Genomic DNA, 17,991 nt, shown 5'->3' on the forward strand with positions numbered 1-17,991 from the left:
CTAGTCCTGACAGTACACCATCTCCACATTGGACCTCCCTAGTTTTAACATGTTACTATTACTTAAGTGTATGGACCACAGTGTCGGAATTGTACAAATGAGAATGAACACTCACCAAGTTTTTGTAAAAAAAATTCTGGATGAAACTTGTAGAGTCTCTGGAATGTTTGAACAACAGTGCAGTGTATATGAAATGTATTTGTCAAGAAAATTAAAGAATATGTGGAAGGAAATTAAAACTGGAGGGAGAGTATGTATTGAGTGCCTTAAAAGTGACTGTCTGTTAGGTGACGAGTACGCAACAAATGCCGATGATGCGATTGAAAATGGTGTCAGTAATCTCAAATGTGCAGCCATGGAAATAGACAAGAATAAAATGGATATTAATAAATAACTAGCATGCTTAAATGTTATACTTCATAGGACAAAGTAAAATCAAAAAAGAGTTAAGCAGGGCTAAAAAAAGAAAGAAGCAGGTGATCTGAAGGAATAACAGAACAAACAAGAAAAACAAATTAAGGAGAAAATTTTGTATGAAGAATCAATGAATATGGGAGTACTTAATGAAAGCATGACAAAATTGTGTTTCCCCGGCTGCAAAAATTCACGACATTAGCCATGCATGCCATCTGGATGCAAAAAGGTAAGTCAAAGGAAATGATGGTCTTGGTTGGTACGAATGATTTGAAAGGGAGATTAGAGGGAGGATGTAAAGGATTTGTTAGAAGAGGCAAAACTGAAGAGCAAGAAGGTGAAAATTGTAAGTCTCCTACCATTCTATGATAGAGGTGAACCGAGGAGGAGGGCACTGATAGCCAATGAGTCTATACGTATATTGTGCAAAAGGAATGATGTAGAATTTGTGGATCCTTTGGTGACTCATAAAACAGAGAGTGGACCCTCTGGCTCCATGATTCTAGCCTTAAGCCATGGGTCTCCTTTGCCTGGTGTGATCCACTCCTAGGGCAGTGTGAGGTGGGAGTTTGACTTGGGAGGTACATCTGTCAGAAGGTAATGCAGGTGTCCTTAGGCAAGAACAGAAACCTCACAGAGTGCAAATGAAGGCTTGATCTTGATTTTCAGTCTGAATATGGACTGCGAAAGCAGTGTCTATTGATCCTTTTGATTTTAAGAGTTTTAACATACCATGTACTGACAACTATTCATAGCAAATTCTTCTTTTTGATTCTTTGATGTCAGCTCTTTCTATCATTGCAAAACAGAATTTGCAGAATTGGAGTGCTCTCCAACCAAAAGGAACATAATCTGGGTTTAGACTGTCAAGAAACAAGTTAGTTTTAGTACTAATGACTAGTCGTTGCAATAGTAATCCTGTTCAGCTTGAGAGGAACTGCACATTTGGGCACTTGATACATTTGCTTGATCCAGTAACTGGTGGCGAAAAGCTACGATCTGTGTGAATATGACAATACCTCTAAGTCAGAATCCCATCTAGCCACTGCAATGATAATTCAGATGTGATGTGCGAGCACCAAATTGTCCACAGATGACCAACTACTTGTTAGTGTGTCATGCTTAGAACAGCAGCTACCATACTGTGATCTATTGAGAACACAAAAAAGTAAAGGGATATTCATCATAGGCATAGACTAGTTATTATAGGGATGCAAGAGAGCCTCAGTGTATTAGGAGAAGGGATATACAGACAGATAGTAAGAGATAGTAGGAAAAAAAAAGCCTCAGCTCTTTTATATCAAAAAGCTATTGTTTTTTTCAGTTTACCATCATCTGCCACTCCCCCTACACCAATTACAGACAGATTGTAAGGCAAAAATGTATACCCTGGAGGCAAACTTCGTGTAATCAAGAAACTAATAATAAACTCTACCAGGTAACCAAAACGTAAATTATGGCATAGATTATAAGGTGGAATTGATTCATACTTGGTTCCACATACTGTTGAGGGGTATTGAAATGCCTGTATGAGTACTGTGATTGTGTTTTATCCGTCCATATGCCTTTCAATGACTGCCCAAATTATATTAACACATTCACTGCCACGCTCCTCGGGCATAGTTTGTTCCTGCACACCAAGTGCTTTCGCGTCTTCAAGGTCACTACGAGTAATCTCGTAGCCGGCTTATCAGACAGAATTTTATTTCATATGCCAACTACGAGTAATCTCGTATCACTCGCATCGTCAAGGTCGCTATGAGTAATCTTAGCCAGTTTATCAGACAGAATTTTGTTTCATACGCCAACTATCAGTAATCTTGTATCACCCCACCTATATGTTACATGCATTGACGACTATGTTTATTGCATCTAGTCTCTAAAAACCTTCAGTTTTGCCATGACCAGTAAAAGAAAACTTACTGATAAAGAATTTGAAGCTTACGCTAATATGAGCAATGATGAATTTAATGAATTCATCATCGCAAATGGAAGGATAAGAAGGAAGTTCTTTCCATTTCAAATATGTACAAATTTGAAATGGTTGAAGCAAAAAATTGGAATGGTAAAATTCAATTAAAACCAAATATTGTTAGGGACTATAATTTGGGTATGTCAGGCATCGATCTTTCTGATCAAATGCTTTCTTACTATTCCACCTTACAGAAGACAATTAGATGGCCAAAGAAATTGGCAATACACATTTTTGATATATACATTCAAAATGCACATAAATTTTATGTAATTACTGGAAACGTAATGATTGCATTAAAATTTAGAGATCAATTTATCTCAGTTTTTGTTGGAATGGATGAGAATTAAATGGCCAAAGAAATTGGCAATACGCATTTTTGATATATACATTCAAAATACACATAAATTTTATATAATTACTGGAAATGCAATGACTGCATTAAAATTTAGAGATCAATTTATCTCAGTTTTTGTTGGAATGGATGAGCTTACAGCATCACAGAATATCAGCAGGATTCAGGATCTTCATTATTTGGAAATTTTACCACCTACAGAAAAAAAGAATCGCCCGACAAAGCCATGTATGTACAAAGTATGTACACGAAACATGTTATTATTGTCCTGTTTGCCAGGAAAAACCACCATTGTGCGTCGAAAATTGTTTTAAAGTGTATCATTCATAATTTGAATAAATTGGTTTTTATTTTATTGATTTCATTTTATTATTTTTATTAATATTATTAGTTTTAATTTGATTTACAAATTACGGGTTAATTCGTGCTTGGCATAGGAGGTCGGTAATCGATATACGAGTATATTCGTAGTTGGCTTCTGAGGCACATATTATTATTATTATTATTATTAAACAAGACCTCATGGAGTCAAAGACTCATCTAGGAGGTCCTTTTATCTCACTCACATCTCATCATACCGGGTCTTAAACACATTCAAACTCCTTGCAGATACCACACTCTCAGGCAAGGCATTCCAATCATTCACGACTCTGCACGAAAAAAACCTGCCTCTCACTCCCCTACTCACACCCTCTTTATACAGTTTCCAGGGATGACCTCTGGTTCTCCCCTGATCTCCCACTATTCGCTGTAGAACTTCTCCACCATTGATCCTATAACAACCCCTTACCAACTTGTAGGTCTCTATCATATCTCCCCTCTTCCTTCTCTCCACTAGACTCTGCAAATTACATCTTCTCAATCTTTCCTCATACTCGACATTCCAGAGGTCAGAAACTACCTTAGTCAGTCGCCTTTGGACCCTTTCCAACATCTCTTCATCCTTCTGAAAACCAGGTGACCAAATCTGGGCACAATAGTCCATGTGTGGCCTAATCAAAGCCTTATACAATGGAACAAGAATCTCCCTACTTCTACACGTCAGTGTCCTCCTCATCATTCCCAGAAGTCTTTGTGTTGTCTTCACAATTTTGGCGATGTGTCCCCTAAATTTTAGATCCTTATCCACTATCACTCCCAGATCTCTTATTTCCTCTACTTCCAACAATATATTCTCACCAAGCATAAATTCTGCATCCCATCTTTGTTTTCCAAATTTTAAAACCTTACATTTTGCAACATTGAACTCACATCCCTATTTGCTTGCCCAATCACTCAATTTATTCAAGTCTTCTTGCAAGGCCACAACATCTTCACTACTCTTTATGGTTCGTCCCAACTTTGCATCATCTGCAAACAACTGAATCAAATGAAACAACATCCAAATCTTCGCCAATATCATTAATATAAAAGTTAAATAGTAATGGCCCTAAAACAGATCCCTGAGGCACTCCACTAGTGACTTTCCTTTTCCTGGATATTGCACCCCCATACACAACTTGTTGATACCTATCAGATAGCAGTCTCCAATCCAATGCACTAATCTAATATCCAACCCCATCTGCTCTAGTTTGACTGTCAACTTATCATGAGGTACTCTATCAAAAGCTTTTGCGAAATCCAAGTATATTACTGTGTATCCTTCTCCTCTGTCCAAGGAAGCAGTCACTTTATTTTAATAAGTAAGTAGATTACTAAAACACGACCTCCCTTTAGCAAATCCATGCTGTCCATCAAAGATTATACCATTGTTGTCAACCCAACTCTGGATCCTAGTTCTCACAAGCTTCTCCAACAACTTAACCACAACACCTGACACACAGATAGGCCTATAGTTTGATGCTTCAGTTCGATCACCTCCTTTATGAAGTGGCACAATCTTGCCCTCCTTCCACTCTTTAGGGACTTGACCAAGTGCAAGACTCGTATTAAAAAAATATGTCAAGGCAGTTGTCAACTCTCTGGCACATTCCTTCAGAATACGCGGTGATATATTATCAAGTCCCACATCCTTATTTACATCTAATTTACTCAACTCCCCAAACACCTCTTGCTCACTTACAGTCAGTCTCTCCTCCCCATCATCAACTGCTCTTAATCTCTCCATGAAGTCACATTCACATGATTGAAAGACCTTTTTGGACTGCTCATTAAGTATCTCCACCACACATTCTGCAACAACTGTCTTTATACCATTTTCTCCTATCAATGTCATCCTTCTATAATCATTCTTTCTTTTGCTGGCTACATATCGAAAGAACTCCTTAGGATTCTTTTTGGCTTCATTAGCTAACTGCTGTTCATACCTCTGTTTAGCTACCCTCACCAACCAAGTCACTCTCCTTGCCTGGTCTTTGTAGAACTCATGAAATTGGTTATTTCCACTTCTCTTATGCTGCCTCCACAATGCCCTTTTTCTCTGTATTGCACGAAACACATCATACCTTTCCATCTCTATTCTTGTCAGGATGCCATCCTCATCTAACCATGTCTCACTTATTCCGACAATCTCTGGGTGCACAGACGCAATTAGTGCAACCATTTCATCCGCCTTGTTTCTTATACTTCTAGCATTGGTATACAAACACAACAACTCATTTCTGGATCTACAGCTAGTTCCACTGATACCACTAACTCGATGTGATCTCTCCATGCTGGACTGGGACCATTTCCCTTTCTGCTTCTTCATTTTAGAACCCTTTGCAATTCCTTCTGTTTCCTTTTGATCCCTGATCATCCCATTACTTTCCTGCCTACACATTCTCTCACCTCCTCTTGGAGCATCCACCTTTCTCACGCTGTGTATCCCTGTCCACCCTGAGCCTCCCCGTTTCCCTGCTCCTCTTGCACACCCATTCTCTCATTTTCTATACTCATACCACTCACTTCCACATTCATTTCCACTCCTTCAATCTCTCCTGTCTTACTCTCCTGCTTTTCCACATCACTCCCCTCTCGATCTGATTCATTCTCTCTGTTCACTTCTCTACCTTCCAGCAGCAGTCTCTCCAAGCGACTCACACCATAACCACTCAAATGCAGTGCATCGCTCCCATACAGCTTACTTCGTCCCTCAAACTCATTCCACACATTAACAAACTGTACTCCCATCTCCTCACACATTTCAACCAGAATATCATTCATAATCCTTGCTCTCCACCTCATTTCACCACAATCATACCTAGGCAACACACTGACCACCCTTCCTGTCACACTATTCTCCTTTATCTTTCCAAGCAGTCTCCTGACATTCATTTTGACATGCTCTTTGTTCTCTCTCAAATCATTCGTACCAATTAATACAATTAACTCTTTTGCTCGTTCCCGCCTCATATTCAATGCCTCAATCACTCTACTAATTTTACCACCTGGAAAACATACCTTGTGCATTTTATCCTCTAGCACACCTTTAATAATGGAGTCGCCATACAACGCCACTCGCTCATCTTTTGTTTACTCTTTCATGCCATCATGATTTATTTTAATAGTTTTGACCTGAATTCTCTTAATTTCATTCCGCATCCATTTCATTTCTTGCTTCATCCAATCCAATTCACCTTCTGAACCTCGCGACACATTCACTCTATCATTAAATCTTTCTAACTTTCTAACTCTCGACCCCCTCTTCTCACTTTCCCTCTCATTCATCCTTCTTTGTTTCCGTACTTTCGGTCCAACATCCGTCCAACTTTCACTATCATTCTTCTCACTTTCACTCTCACATATCTTTCTTTGTTTCGTACTTTCGGACTAACATGCGTCCAACTTTCGCCATCAGTCATTCTTTCGATTTTTTTTACTTGCGATTTCTGCACCACGGCATTTCTACTTTCATTCGTTCTCTCAATTTCATTTCTTTCCGCCTCACTTTCGTCCCTTTTAACATCCGTTACAGTTGTCAAATCGCTCTTTTTCTTTTTTCCTTTTTTTTCAACATTTTTTCACCTGTCCTTCTCACCATCCTCCTCTTTCAAACGTGCACTCGCGACACAATCGGTACTAGCACTTTCTGTCATCAACTTTCAGCATATTCGCATTCATCAATTCCTCGTTCAGGTCACATTTCGCACACACCCTTCTTCCATCCGCACTAAACATCCACAAATCATTTATGTAATCGAAGGAATACATATAACACACCTCACACTTAACGAACCTACTGAAATCCAAATTAAAATCATGGAATGACAATGCAGCCGCCATTTTTTTCTTTTTTTTTCTCTGCAGGTTACTAGGTCTAATATTAACGTTTTCGGATTTAGTTTAAGCAAGAAAAAAAACCCACACTAATAATATCGGTAGCGTACAACGTTTACAGCTGCTCTTACTTAAACAATTATGCATATATACTTAATTATTCCTAGTAAAACTTATCTGAATCAGGAGCTCTTCAAAACACGTTTGTAGCACTTGACCCACTAGCGCCCTCTCCTCTGTTTATTAACAGGTTCACTGCCAACTACGAGTCTACTCATAGTTGGCAGTGAACCTGTTAATAAACAATTTTTAACTGAATTTAGCAACTCACCAGGCCATCTCCTATCGTAGGTCGACGACCACCTTGGCAAATTCTGAGTGATCCTCAGCCACTCTGAGCAGTCTCTCAGAGTTCATTCCAATCCACTGTCTGATGTCTGCCAGCCAAGATTTTCTTCATCTTCCTTGTCCTCTTCTTCCATTTATCTTCCCTTTTATAATGAATTGAAGTATCTTATATTTTTTATTACGGAGTAGGTGACCAAGATATGCAGTTTTTCCTTCTTTTTATGGTATCTAAAAGTTCACGTGATTTCCCCATTTGTTCCAGTACTTCCTGATTGGACATTTTTGCTGTCCATGGGATTTTTAACATTCGTCTGTATGACCGTTTTTTTTTTTTTTTTATGTTTTTTTTATTGATGTTGTCTTCAAGGTCCAAGTTTCTGCACTCTACAGCAGTACAGACCATACATAGCATTTAACCATGCTTACTCTAAGCTCTAAATATAAACTGCAGTTACACAGTATTGATTTCATCAAGAGAAAATTTTTTCTTGCCATTTCAATTCTAACTTTTATTTCCATTTCTGGATTGCAGTCTTGTTTAACCAGCATCCAAGATATTTAAACTTTGCCACTCTTTCTATTTGTTTTCCATTTAAAGAAAGTGCTGAATTAACAATTGGTAATTGTTAATGACCATGCTTATGACCATGAATTTAGTTTTGGTGATATTTATTTTTAATCCCATTTTTTCACTCTCTTCATTCACTAGTTCCTGAAGATTTTGAAGATCCTGAATATTGTCAGTCAGGGGAGCTGTGTCATCAGCATATCATATGTTACTGATGATTTCACCATTTAAATTAAGTCCTTCCTTTCTTCCTTTTAAGACTTTTTGAAGTATGGCTTCTGAGTATATGTTAAAAAGAAGAGGTGACAGCACACATCCTTGCCTTTTTTTTTATTATTATTATTATTCAGGCCTCCATGGAGTCAAAAGACTCATCGTGGGAGGTCCTTCCTAAGAACATAGTCTGTCAAGACTCATTGAGGGGAGGTCCCCCCCCCCTAAGAAACATAAAGTCTATCATACCACTCTTTAAACTCATTGACCGTTCTCGCTCCCACCACTCCATCAGGTAATGCATTCCATGGTTCAACCACCCTCCACGCAAAGAAACCACTCCTTACCCTCTTGCTCACAGTTTCCTTTCATAACTTCCTGGTTACGAAAGGAAAGGAGCCTTACTCCTTGTTTGATGTTTATGGAGTCTGTAATAATGTCATCAACTTGAACAGATGCCTTTTGGTTCCAATATAAGTTTTCAATGATCCTGATGTCTTTACCATCTAATCCAATTCTTTTTAATAGTGCACTCATTTTAGCATGTTGGACTTTGTCAAATGCTTTCTCAAAGTCAATGAAGCAAATGAATATTTCCTTGTTTTGGTCAATACATTTTTGGAATAAGATCTGAGAACAGAAAAGAGCCTGTCTTGTTCCCAAACCAATTCTAAAGCCGAATTGGGTATCACTTTTGGTGTCTTCACATTTTCTGTATATTCTTTTTTGAATTATTTTCAGAAACATTTTGAGAACGTGACTCATTAGGCTGATCATTCTATAGTCATTACAAGTTTTCGCATTTACTTTTTAGGTAGCATGATGAAGGTCGACTGTAACCAGTCTTGAGCAATTATGCCTGTATCTTAGATCTTATTAAATAACTTTACTAGTATATTAATGTTGTCACCTTCTAATAACTTTACTATTTCTGCTGGTATTCTATCCGGGCCTAAAGCTTTACCATTTTTAGCTGAGTTCGATGCAGATTCTACCTCTGATATTAGAATGCATGGACCTTCCATATGTTCATAAGTATTTTCTGGGTTCTGTCTATTATCAGTAAAGAGTTCTTCTATATATATTTCACTCATTCTTGTATTTTGTCATCCTTTTGGATATTATTTCTCTCTTTTTGTTTCGAAGGATACAGAATTGTTTTTTCTTAAATATACCTGAGGTCTCGTTCAGCTTTTTGTGTAGATTAAAATTGTCATGCTTCTCCTGTAGAATTTCTATTTCTTTACATTTTTCATTCATCGAGATTTCTTTTGCTTCGTTGATCTTGCGTTTAATAATTTTCTGACCACTTTATATTTTGTTGGACTATAATTTTTATATGATCTGTGTTGATCCATGAGAGAAAGAATTTCATTGGTTATCCAATCTTTCTTTTTTATTGCTCTATTAGGACACAAGGTATTGGTATATTTTTCTATGAGGACAGATTTTAATTTGCCCCATGATTCATCAACCCTCATATGTCATCATTCTTGATAAATGCTACCTCTTGATTCAGATATTGACTAAATTTGTTTCTTATCTCTGTGTTTTTTAATTTTCCTAAATCAAACCTTGTTTGTTGATGTTTCTTAAGTATAGATTTCAGTTTTAACTCTGCCACCAGTAGGTTATGATCAGAAGCAATATCTGCACTAGGATAGGTTTTTGTACTCTTTATAGAACTTCAAAATCGTTGATTAATTAGTAAGTAATCAATTTGGTTTCTGACTATATTCCCATTATTATCCTGTGGTGATTGCCAAGTATACAGCCTTCTGGATGGTAGTTTAAACCATATGTTTGTGATTATTAGCTCCTGTTCTTGGCAGAATTGAATAAGACGGTCGCCTCTCTCATTTCTTGTTCCCAGTCCATGTTCACCAACTACATCTCCACTTCTACCTTTCCCAATTTTAGCATTGAAATCACCCATGACGATGTTAATATCATGTTTTTTGTGTTTTTCATTAGTTCTTTTAATTGATCATAAAATTCTTCGATCTCAGTATCACTCTTGTCAGCAGTAGGGGAATAGACCTGTATAAGATTAACATCTAGTGGTTGACCTTTCAGTTTTAATAACATCATCCTACCTGAGTAGGGGATGAAGCTCAACCCTCCTGACCATGAATATACAATATGATATTGCTTCCTCAAGACACCTATTGACAATTTCTCTAGGCATTATGACCTTCCCTTGCAGATCTTTATTCTATTTATATAATCACTTGCTTTTCATAATCACTTGCCTTGTAGTTCCACTTATAGCCATTTTTAACAAAAATTTACTCTTTGCTACTTCCAAAGTCAAGATTACATGGCTCCCCAAGAGTTGTCACTTCACTTGTAGACAGGTCTTCTCATCCTATAACCATCCTATAACTATCCTATCAAGACTCATCGAGGGAGGAGGGACCTTCCTCGATGAGTCTTGATAGACGTGTTTCTTAGAAAGGACCTCCCACAATGAGTCTTTCGACTCCATGGAGGCCTGAATAATAATAATAAAATTCACTCTTCTTATTACTATATACTATCTGTTCTTTCCAATCCACATTCCTACAATTAAATCTCCCATTAGGATATCTTCCTTTTACTTGCCCAACTAATTTGTCTAAATTTCACACTTGATACTCTCCACATTCCCTGGTCTATAACAACATCATGTTATATATACTATTCTACTGATATCAATTTCATACTAAACAGCTTCAAAATCTACATACATACTACTGTTTTTCACTTTGACTCTTGAAGGACACAATTCCTTTACTACCATGAACAATACTCCTCCTCCTCCTCTCTTCATCTTCCTATCCTTTCAGAAAATTCTATATCCTACCATATTATTATGGTTCTTATTACAGTAACTCCCAATGAAACAGAAGTCTCATGTGGGAGTCTCACTTAAACTAAGATTTTTTTATTGTTTTACACACACACGAGTGATACAGCAATAATGGCTTTGCATTTAAAATAACAAGAAACAAGATTTTAAGAACCAAGATTAAAAATAAGAGTTTTAAAATACATATATATGAGTTGACTAATAATGTTTTAAATAAAATTATATACCTTAATATTCTGTTAAAATTATGTACCCTTTCCACAGTTAATTTATCCCCTTCAAATCCTGGGGACCAGATCTGAGAACAATAGTCTAAGTGTGGTCTGATCAGAGTCTTATACAACGAAATGATAACCATTTTATCTCTGCAGGTCAGTGTCCTTCTCATTATTGCAGCAATCCTCTGCATTACCTTCACTGCCTTTGCAGTATGTCCCTTAAATTTCAGGTTTCTATCAATCATCAAACCCAGATCTCTTGTCTCTCCTACTTCCTGCAGTTTAACTCCTCCCATGGAGTATGCAGCGTTCCATTGATGTGTCCCAAACCTCAAGAACTTACATTTTGATGCATGAAACTGACACAACCCATTCATTTGCCCATCTATCTAGCTTATTCAAATCCTCTTGCAGGGTTACCACATCTGCACTATTACTAATAACCCTTCCCAGCTTCGCATCATCTGCAAACAACCAAATATCCCCTTGCAATCCATGTCATTGATATAAAGGTTAAACAATATAGGTCCCAGTACCGAGCCCTGTGGAACTCCATTTGCTGAGTTTCTGCAGGATAACTATCTAAAGCAGCATGTGATGGATGCAACACAATGTTTATTGGTGTTAGATTTGCTATTATCCTCAGAGGATATGGTTGTGAATGAGATATCAACACTGCCACCTGTTGGTTAAACTGATCATGAGGTATTGGTTTGGAAGGTAGTCAAACAGGAAAAAGTTGTTATCAAGAATGTTTATATGTGAAACTACAGGGTGTTCGGGATAAATTTGACATATTTATAATTAATTATATTTTTCCGTAAGTTACATGTATTAACACACACTTCTCTTCATTTAAAAGTTTGGACCCTTCTTCATTCATATACAAGATGTCAGAAAGGATGGATAGCTGGAACCCACCTGAATCATGGAAGAGAATAACTTGTATCATGATGATTCGTGCCCGCCATCAAAATAAGGATATTACGACTGCTGCCCAATGCTCCCTGAATACAGTAAAAACAATCAGGCATGAACTAGAGACTTGCAATGGTGACTACGAGGATGTAGCAAGAAGAAAGATCCCTAGCAGACGATCTGATTGCGTTCGTACAGCAGAATTCCTCGCAAATCTGCAGGAACAGGTGTTGAAGAACCCTGGCATTGGAATTCGGGCTTTGTTCGTGGAGTTGCTAACTGTAGTCAAGCCCTGGATAACAAGGGTAGCCAATGGTAGGCCGTATGTATGGCAGCAGGATTCGGCCCCTTGCCACACCTCTGGGAAAAGTCAAAAATGGTTGTCTGAAAATTTCTACGACTTCACCAGTCCAAATGTTTGGCCTCCAAACTCCCCAGACCTTAACCCCATGGATTATTTTGTATGGGGCGCAGTTGAAAAAGACACCAATCGCACTTCCAGTAATACAAAAGCCCAGTTAATGGATAAAATTAAAACAGTTTTTGCGGCCCTTCCCAGGGAGACTGTAGCATCAGCTTGTTCGAGGTTCCGAAGCAGAATTGAAGCTGTGATCGATGCTAATGGTGGTTATTTTGAGTAAATCTTATTGATAGTATTGTAATTAACTCTGCCTGTAATGTTTTTTTGTCAATTCATTAAATTTAATAGATACAAAGAAGATTTTCTTTTTCCTTACGAAACTGTCAAATTTATCCCGAACACCCTGTATATGGTGGGTGATTATGAGAAGCTCTGTTGTCAAATAGCATCAATACATTCATTACATTGTGTTGATGAACTGTGTAGAAAAGATGATGACAGTGCATGGGAAATGATAAGGTAGTATCTAACACAAGCAATACATAACTGCATACCAAGAGTTAAGTGAATAAATAGAGTAGGAGTGAGATGGATGAACAGTGAAATCAAGCAAGCAAGCAGTGTTACAAAAGAAGATATGGATGAAGTACAAGACAGTTTGCAGGCCAGAAAAGTGACAAGCATGGGTAAAAAAGAATAATATGAGAGGAAATTGGCCAGATAGGTCAAAGATAATCTCAGGGAATTTTGCTGCTATCTGGCAAGCAAGAGGGAAAATAATTATGACAAGTTGATACTGGTGAATATTTATGGTTGCAGTGTAATCATAGCAAATGATATTATGGAAGCATTTAATGAACTCTTCATCAGAGTATATTGTAGCGGTGTAATGATTCTGTGCAACATGTAGAATGGGGACAAGAATTAGGACAATTAAAGGTGAAAGAATCAGGGGTGTATCAAGTATTGCTTGGGTTAGATGTTAATAAGACTATGGGAATGAATGACATATCACCATGTATTTTTAAAGAATATGCAAAAGAGTTAGCCAAACCCTTGTCCTGTTATTGAATGAAAGTCTAGCAGTGGGAAAGGTTCCTAAGGAGTGGAAAGAAGGCAAAATAATACATCTCCACAAGCATGGTTTTGAGAACAGAAGTTTTTTCCAATTATAGACTGGTCTGTATATCTGCAGTTATTGTTCAGGTGTTGGAAAAATTGGTTAGAAATTGAATACAAGATTGGGTTGATGTGCATAAGATTCTCTATGATGGTCAGCATGGGTTTGAAAACACTAGAGAAGGTCCAAAAACAAATAATCAAAGTGCATCAGGACTCTGGAGTGTTAGTTCTGAAGAGCATTTGAGGGAATATGGATTAAGAGGTTGGTGGACAGTAGGAAAGTAGGTAATTGATAGAAATCTTCAAGTTAGTTAAGAAATTAAGGATAGGAGTACATAGTATATTGGTTAGATAGATCGGAGCTTGGCTGTCTCTGAACGATACCAGAAAGTTGTGTATGATGGAGCTGTCTCAGAAAAGGAAGGGGACTAACCAAAGTGATATCAGGACTCTGGAATATGGCTATGATGAGCATTTGATAGAATGTGGATTATAGAGGTTGGTGGATAGTGGGGAAAAGAGGAGATATGATAAAGACCTCCAAGTTAAATGATTCTATCAAATTAATACAGAAGAAATTATGAAACAAGTGGATATTAAGATGGGAAGAATGAGAGGCCATCCCTGGAAGTTGTATAGAGATGTGGTGAAGAAGGGGGTGAGAAGTAGATGTTTTATGTTGAGAGTTGTTAATAAGTGGAATGCATTGCCTAAGTGCATTTAATTGTGAATTTAGGTAGTGTAAATAACTTCAGAGTTCATTTTGCTGGTTGAGTGGACCTCCCACAATGAGTCTCTTGACTCCATGGACATTACCAAAATAATAATAATAATAAATAAACCACCCCACCTCAGCCAACCTATAGCATCCTAAGACTATATATTTTGGACCATATTATCTCTATCTCACCCATATAGTTTTAAAAGCACTGCCTCCCATAACCTTTCTTTTGGCTGAGCCATTAGTAGCAGGAGGTGCTCCTTCTTCTGTGGGAATTAATTCAAGGATAAGTGTGGCATGCTTTGTCATGTGGTTCTATTGGGGATCTAGGAATGTGCATGGAACGAGAGGATGAAAGCAGTAACTGAAAATAATGTGGATGATGATGTGCTGTTTTATTCTTTACTGTCACTTCATCATCCACGTTACATTACACTTGCATGTCATCCTTCACAGAACAAAATGGAAGCTAGAGTGACTGGAGAAACGATTTTCATGTTTTACAGCAGGAAGGAGAATGAAAAAAACAAGTGAATGGGAAAAGTATGATATTGGGAGAAAATGAAAATTAGGAAAAATTATTGGATGAAGATTCGATGATTAGAGTTATACTTAAAGTGAAAGTGACAAAAGCATGCTTCCCATGTGGGAATATAAAGAATATTAGTGAAGCTGTTAATTTGCAGAAGGGAGAAGCAAAACAGATGATTGTTATGGCAGAACAAATGCTTTGACAGAGAAATATGCAGTGAGAGAAGATATGAAAGAGTTGTGGAAAAAAGTGAAAATGAAGAGTAAGCAAGCAAAGATTGCGAGTCTACTGCTTAGGTATAATAGAATAGAATTGAGAACAAAGCTATAATTGCTAATGAGTGAGAGAGAAGATTGTGGAGTAGGAATGGTGGAATAGCATGCAGTTTATAGATGTATGGAGCGAATTTTAATTCGATGAAAAAAAGGATTTATATATGCCTGATGGACTATTTTTAAATGGTTTGGGAGTTAGAATACCAAACCATTTAAAAATTTAATTAATGTTAATGTTAATTCCCATTAGAGTTAATGGGAATTTAACTCTGCAAGCAAAGAACCTGCTTACTACTCCCTTGTTCACACTCTCATTATATATCTTCCAGGAATGCATCTTGTTCTCCCATGATCTCCCACGATTTTATGAAAACCCTCTTCAGCATTGATCCTATGACAACCAACGTGTACAACTCTTTTATATTACCCCTCTTCCTCCTAACCACTTGACTGTAAATGTAAATTGCATCTTCTGAACATTTCCTCATAATCAACATTCCAGAGATCACAAACTACCTTAGTCAATCACCTCTCGACCCTTTTCTACATATCTTCGTCCTTTTGAAAACCAGGTCACCAAATCTGTGCATAGTTGTTCATATATGGCCTAATCAAGGGCTTATACAATGGAATACGAATCTCCTTACTTCTATAAGTTGGTGTCCTCTGCACCATTCCCAGAATTCATTGTGTTGTCCTCACAATTTTGGCAATGTGTCCTCTAAATTTTAGTTCCTTATCCACCACTACCCGAAGAGTTCTTATTTCTTCTACCTCCAACAATATATTCTCACCAAGCATAAATTCTACATCCCATCTTTGTTTCCCAAAATTTAAAACTTTACATTTTGCAAAATTAAACTGACACCCCTATAGTTAGTTTGGGTTTCCCACGACAAGTCTCCAGACTCCCATGCAGATACGGTAAGAAAACAAAATTAAATAATAATAATATTTTTATTTTATTTTTTGATTTACTTCTGTAATTAATATTTCATAAAATTTCTTTTAACTTTCAGGAATGTATCTTTTTATAAGATCTGTATTTTCTTCTTTGAAAACAAAACCTCGGTTTTCTTCCTATGTAATACGTGGAAAACCAGCAGAATGCAGAGTAAGTAAAGTTTAATAATATATCATTTAGAGTATGTTTCCTAATATGTTTTATTATTCATTATTATTTTCATGATATCCATGGAGTTTCAAGACTCAATGTGGGAAGCCAACACTAGTCAAACCCAATATAGTTGATCGTATCACCAGCCTCTCAGGTAACACATTCCATTCTCCTACCACTCTCTGTGCAAAAATACTTAGTTCTTAGCCTGTTACTCACTGTTTATTTTGTAACTTCAAGGGATGGCTCCTTTTTCTTATTCTTTCTGATCATTCTACCACATAAAAATCTCCTCAGTATTAATCTGATTTTTTATTTCATATCTACACACAAATGGTACAGTAGTAAGTAATTGGTATAACATTATTTACAACATAGGATACATTATAAATGAGAACAACTTAAATTTAGTAGGTAAATTGTACAGCTAATAATAAGTAAAATAAGAATTAAAAAGAAACTATACATAAGTTATATACATTAAATATGGTCAGTTGTTCCTCCAGAATCTTGCACAATCAACTGCTCTCTCTCTGTGTAGGATATAAGGTCCTCTTTTGTGCAAGGTGGTTGAAGAAGGGGGCAAAAAAGAAAGTATTCCATGGACTGGGTTGTCCCACACTCATAATTATCTGGTCCAGTGAGGTAGCCCCCATTTCATGAGGTTTTGTTTGCAGCATCCTGTCGTCCTTAGTCTGTTGAGACTTTTTCGAGTATTCCAGTCCAAGTGGGCACCACGTGGAAGATGTTCGGCTGTTGGAATACTAGTATTATTCTGAGGGTATAATGCAAACCATTGTTGAAGTCTTGTCTCTGGAGGGTTTTTAGGTGGTTCAATGGTTGCTAGAAAGCTATGTCAGGATCTTAGTCTTTGGGACACTGTAGTCTGGCCAAATAGTGGATGGCATCATTCATTTGTCTGCTTCTTTCATCTGCTGAGAATGCAGATCTTTGAATTGAAGGGGTGCAATACCAGCCAAAGTATACAGGTCTCTTAATGGTTGGGTATCCTGTATTTAAGTGGCAGCTTTCATTCAATGTAGGTCAAGTTTTTCAGCATGGCAGGATTTGGACCATACAGGGCAGGCATATTCAGCAGAAGAATAGCAAAGGGATAAGGCAGAAGATCTCAGTGTGCTAGGGTCTGTACCCCATTTGGAGGAAGTAAGCTTTCTTGGTATATTGTTTCTTGCATTAACTTTTGCCTTTGTTTTTAATATGTGTGATTTATATGAAAGAATGCGATCAAGGATCACACTGAAGTAGTCTGGGTTCCAGGAATATTCTAAATTAGAGCCTTCCCAAGAAATCTGTAGCTTCCTTATTGTTAAGGTGGAAAAGGCCAGTCTGGGTTTTCAAGGGAGCTTGGTTTTAAACGATTACTGCTATAATATGTGGTTAGACTATATAGCTACTCAATCAGAAAATTTTCAATGGAGTTGAAATTTTTGATTGAGTAGCTATGGCAAGGTCATCAGCATACATAAAATTTCTCGTTCCTGGAAAGATGGGGAGATCATTGACATAGATGTTGAAAAGTTATAGTGTTAACACACTTCCCTGTGGGGGGGTGGCATTTTTTTTGGGGGGGATGCATGGCTCTTCCTACCTTCCCTACCGGGGAGGTAGGAAGAGCCACGCATCCCCCCAAAAATTGCATCCGTTTTCCAAGAGTGATTGGATCAGTAGAACAAGGCTCTAGTTATTCTGTATATTTTATTTCTGAGTGTGAGATGGTTTTATGGTCTCATATGCTGTGGTTAGGGTCTACAAAGACAGCTCCTGCAGCTAGTTTTTGCACATAACCAT

The 17,991-nt window shown here is 37.4% G+C and overlaps 1 protein-coding gene across 1 annotated transcript in view; it reads left to right on the plus strand.

The window, feature by feature from the left end:
- Positions 1 to 17,991, plus strand: part of LOC150101230 (MAM and LDL-receptor class A domain-containing protein 2-like) — a 1,363,156-nt gene that overhangs the window by 805,570 nt on the left and 539,595 nt on the right. The window contains exon 31 of the mRNA XM_090402193.1: positions 16,085 to 16,179. Within this exon, the coding sequence (XP_090258319.1) occupies positions 16,085 to 16,179 (95 nt within the window). The remainder of the gene's footprint in view (positions 1 to 16,084; positions 16,180 to 17,991) is intronic.

This window comes from Typopeltis vanoorti, chromosome 12, assembly GCF_054136105.1.
Source record: "Typopeltis vanoorti isolate ZY-2024b chromosome 12, IOZ_Tvanoo_1.0, whole genome shotgun sequence".
Lineage (NCBI taxonomy): Eukaryota > Metazoa > Arthropoda > Arachnida > Uropygi > Thelyphonidae > Typopeltis > Typopeltis vanoorti.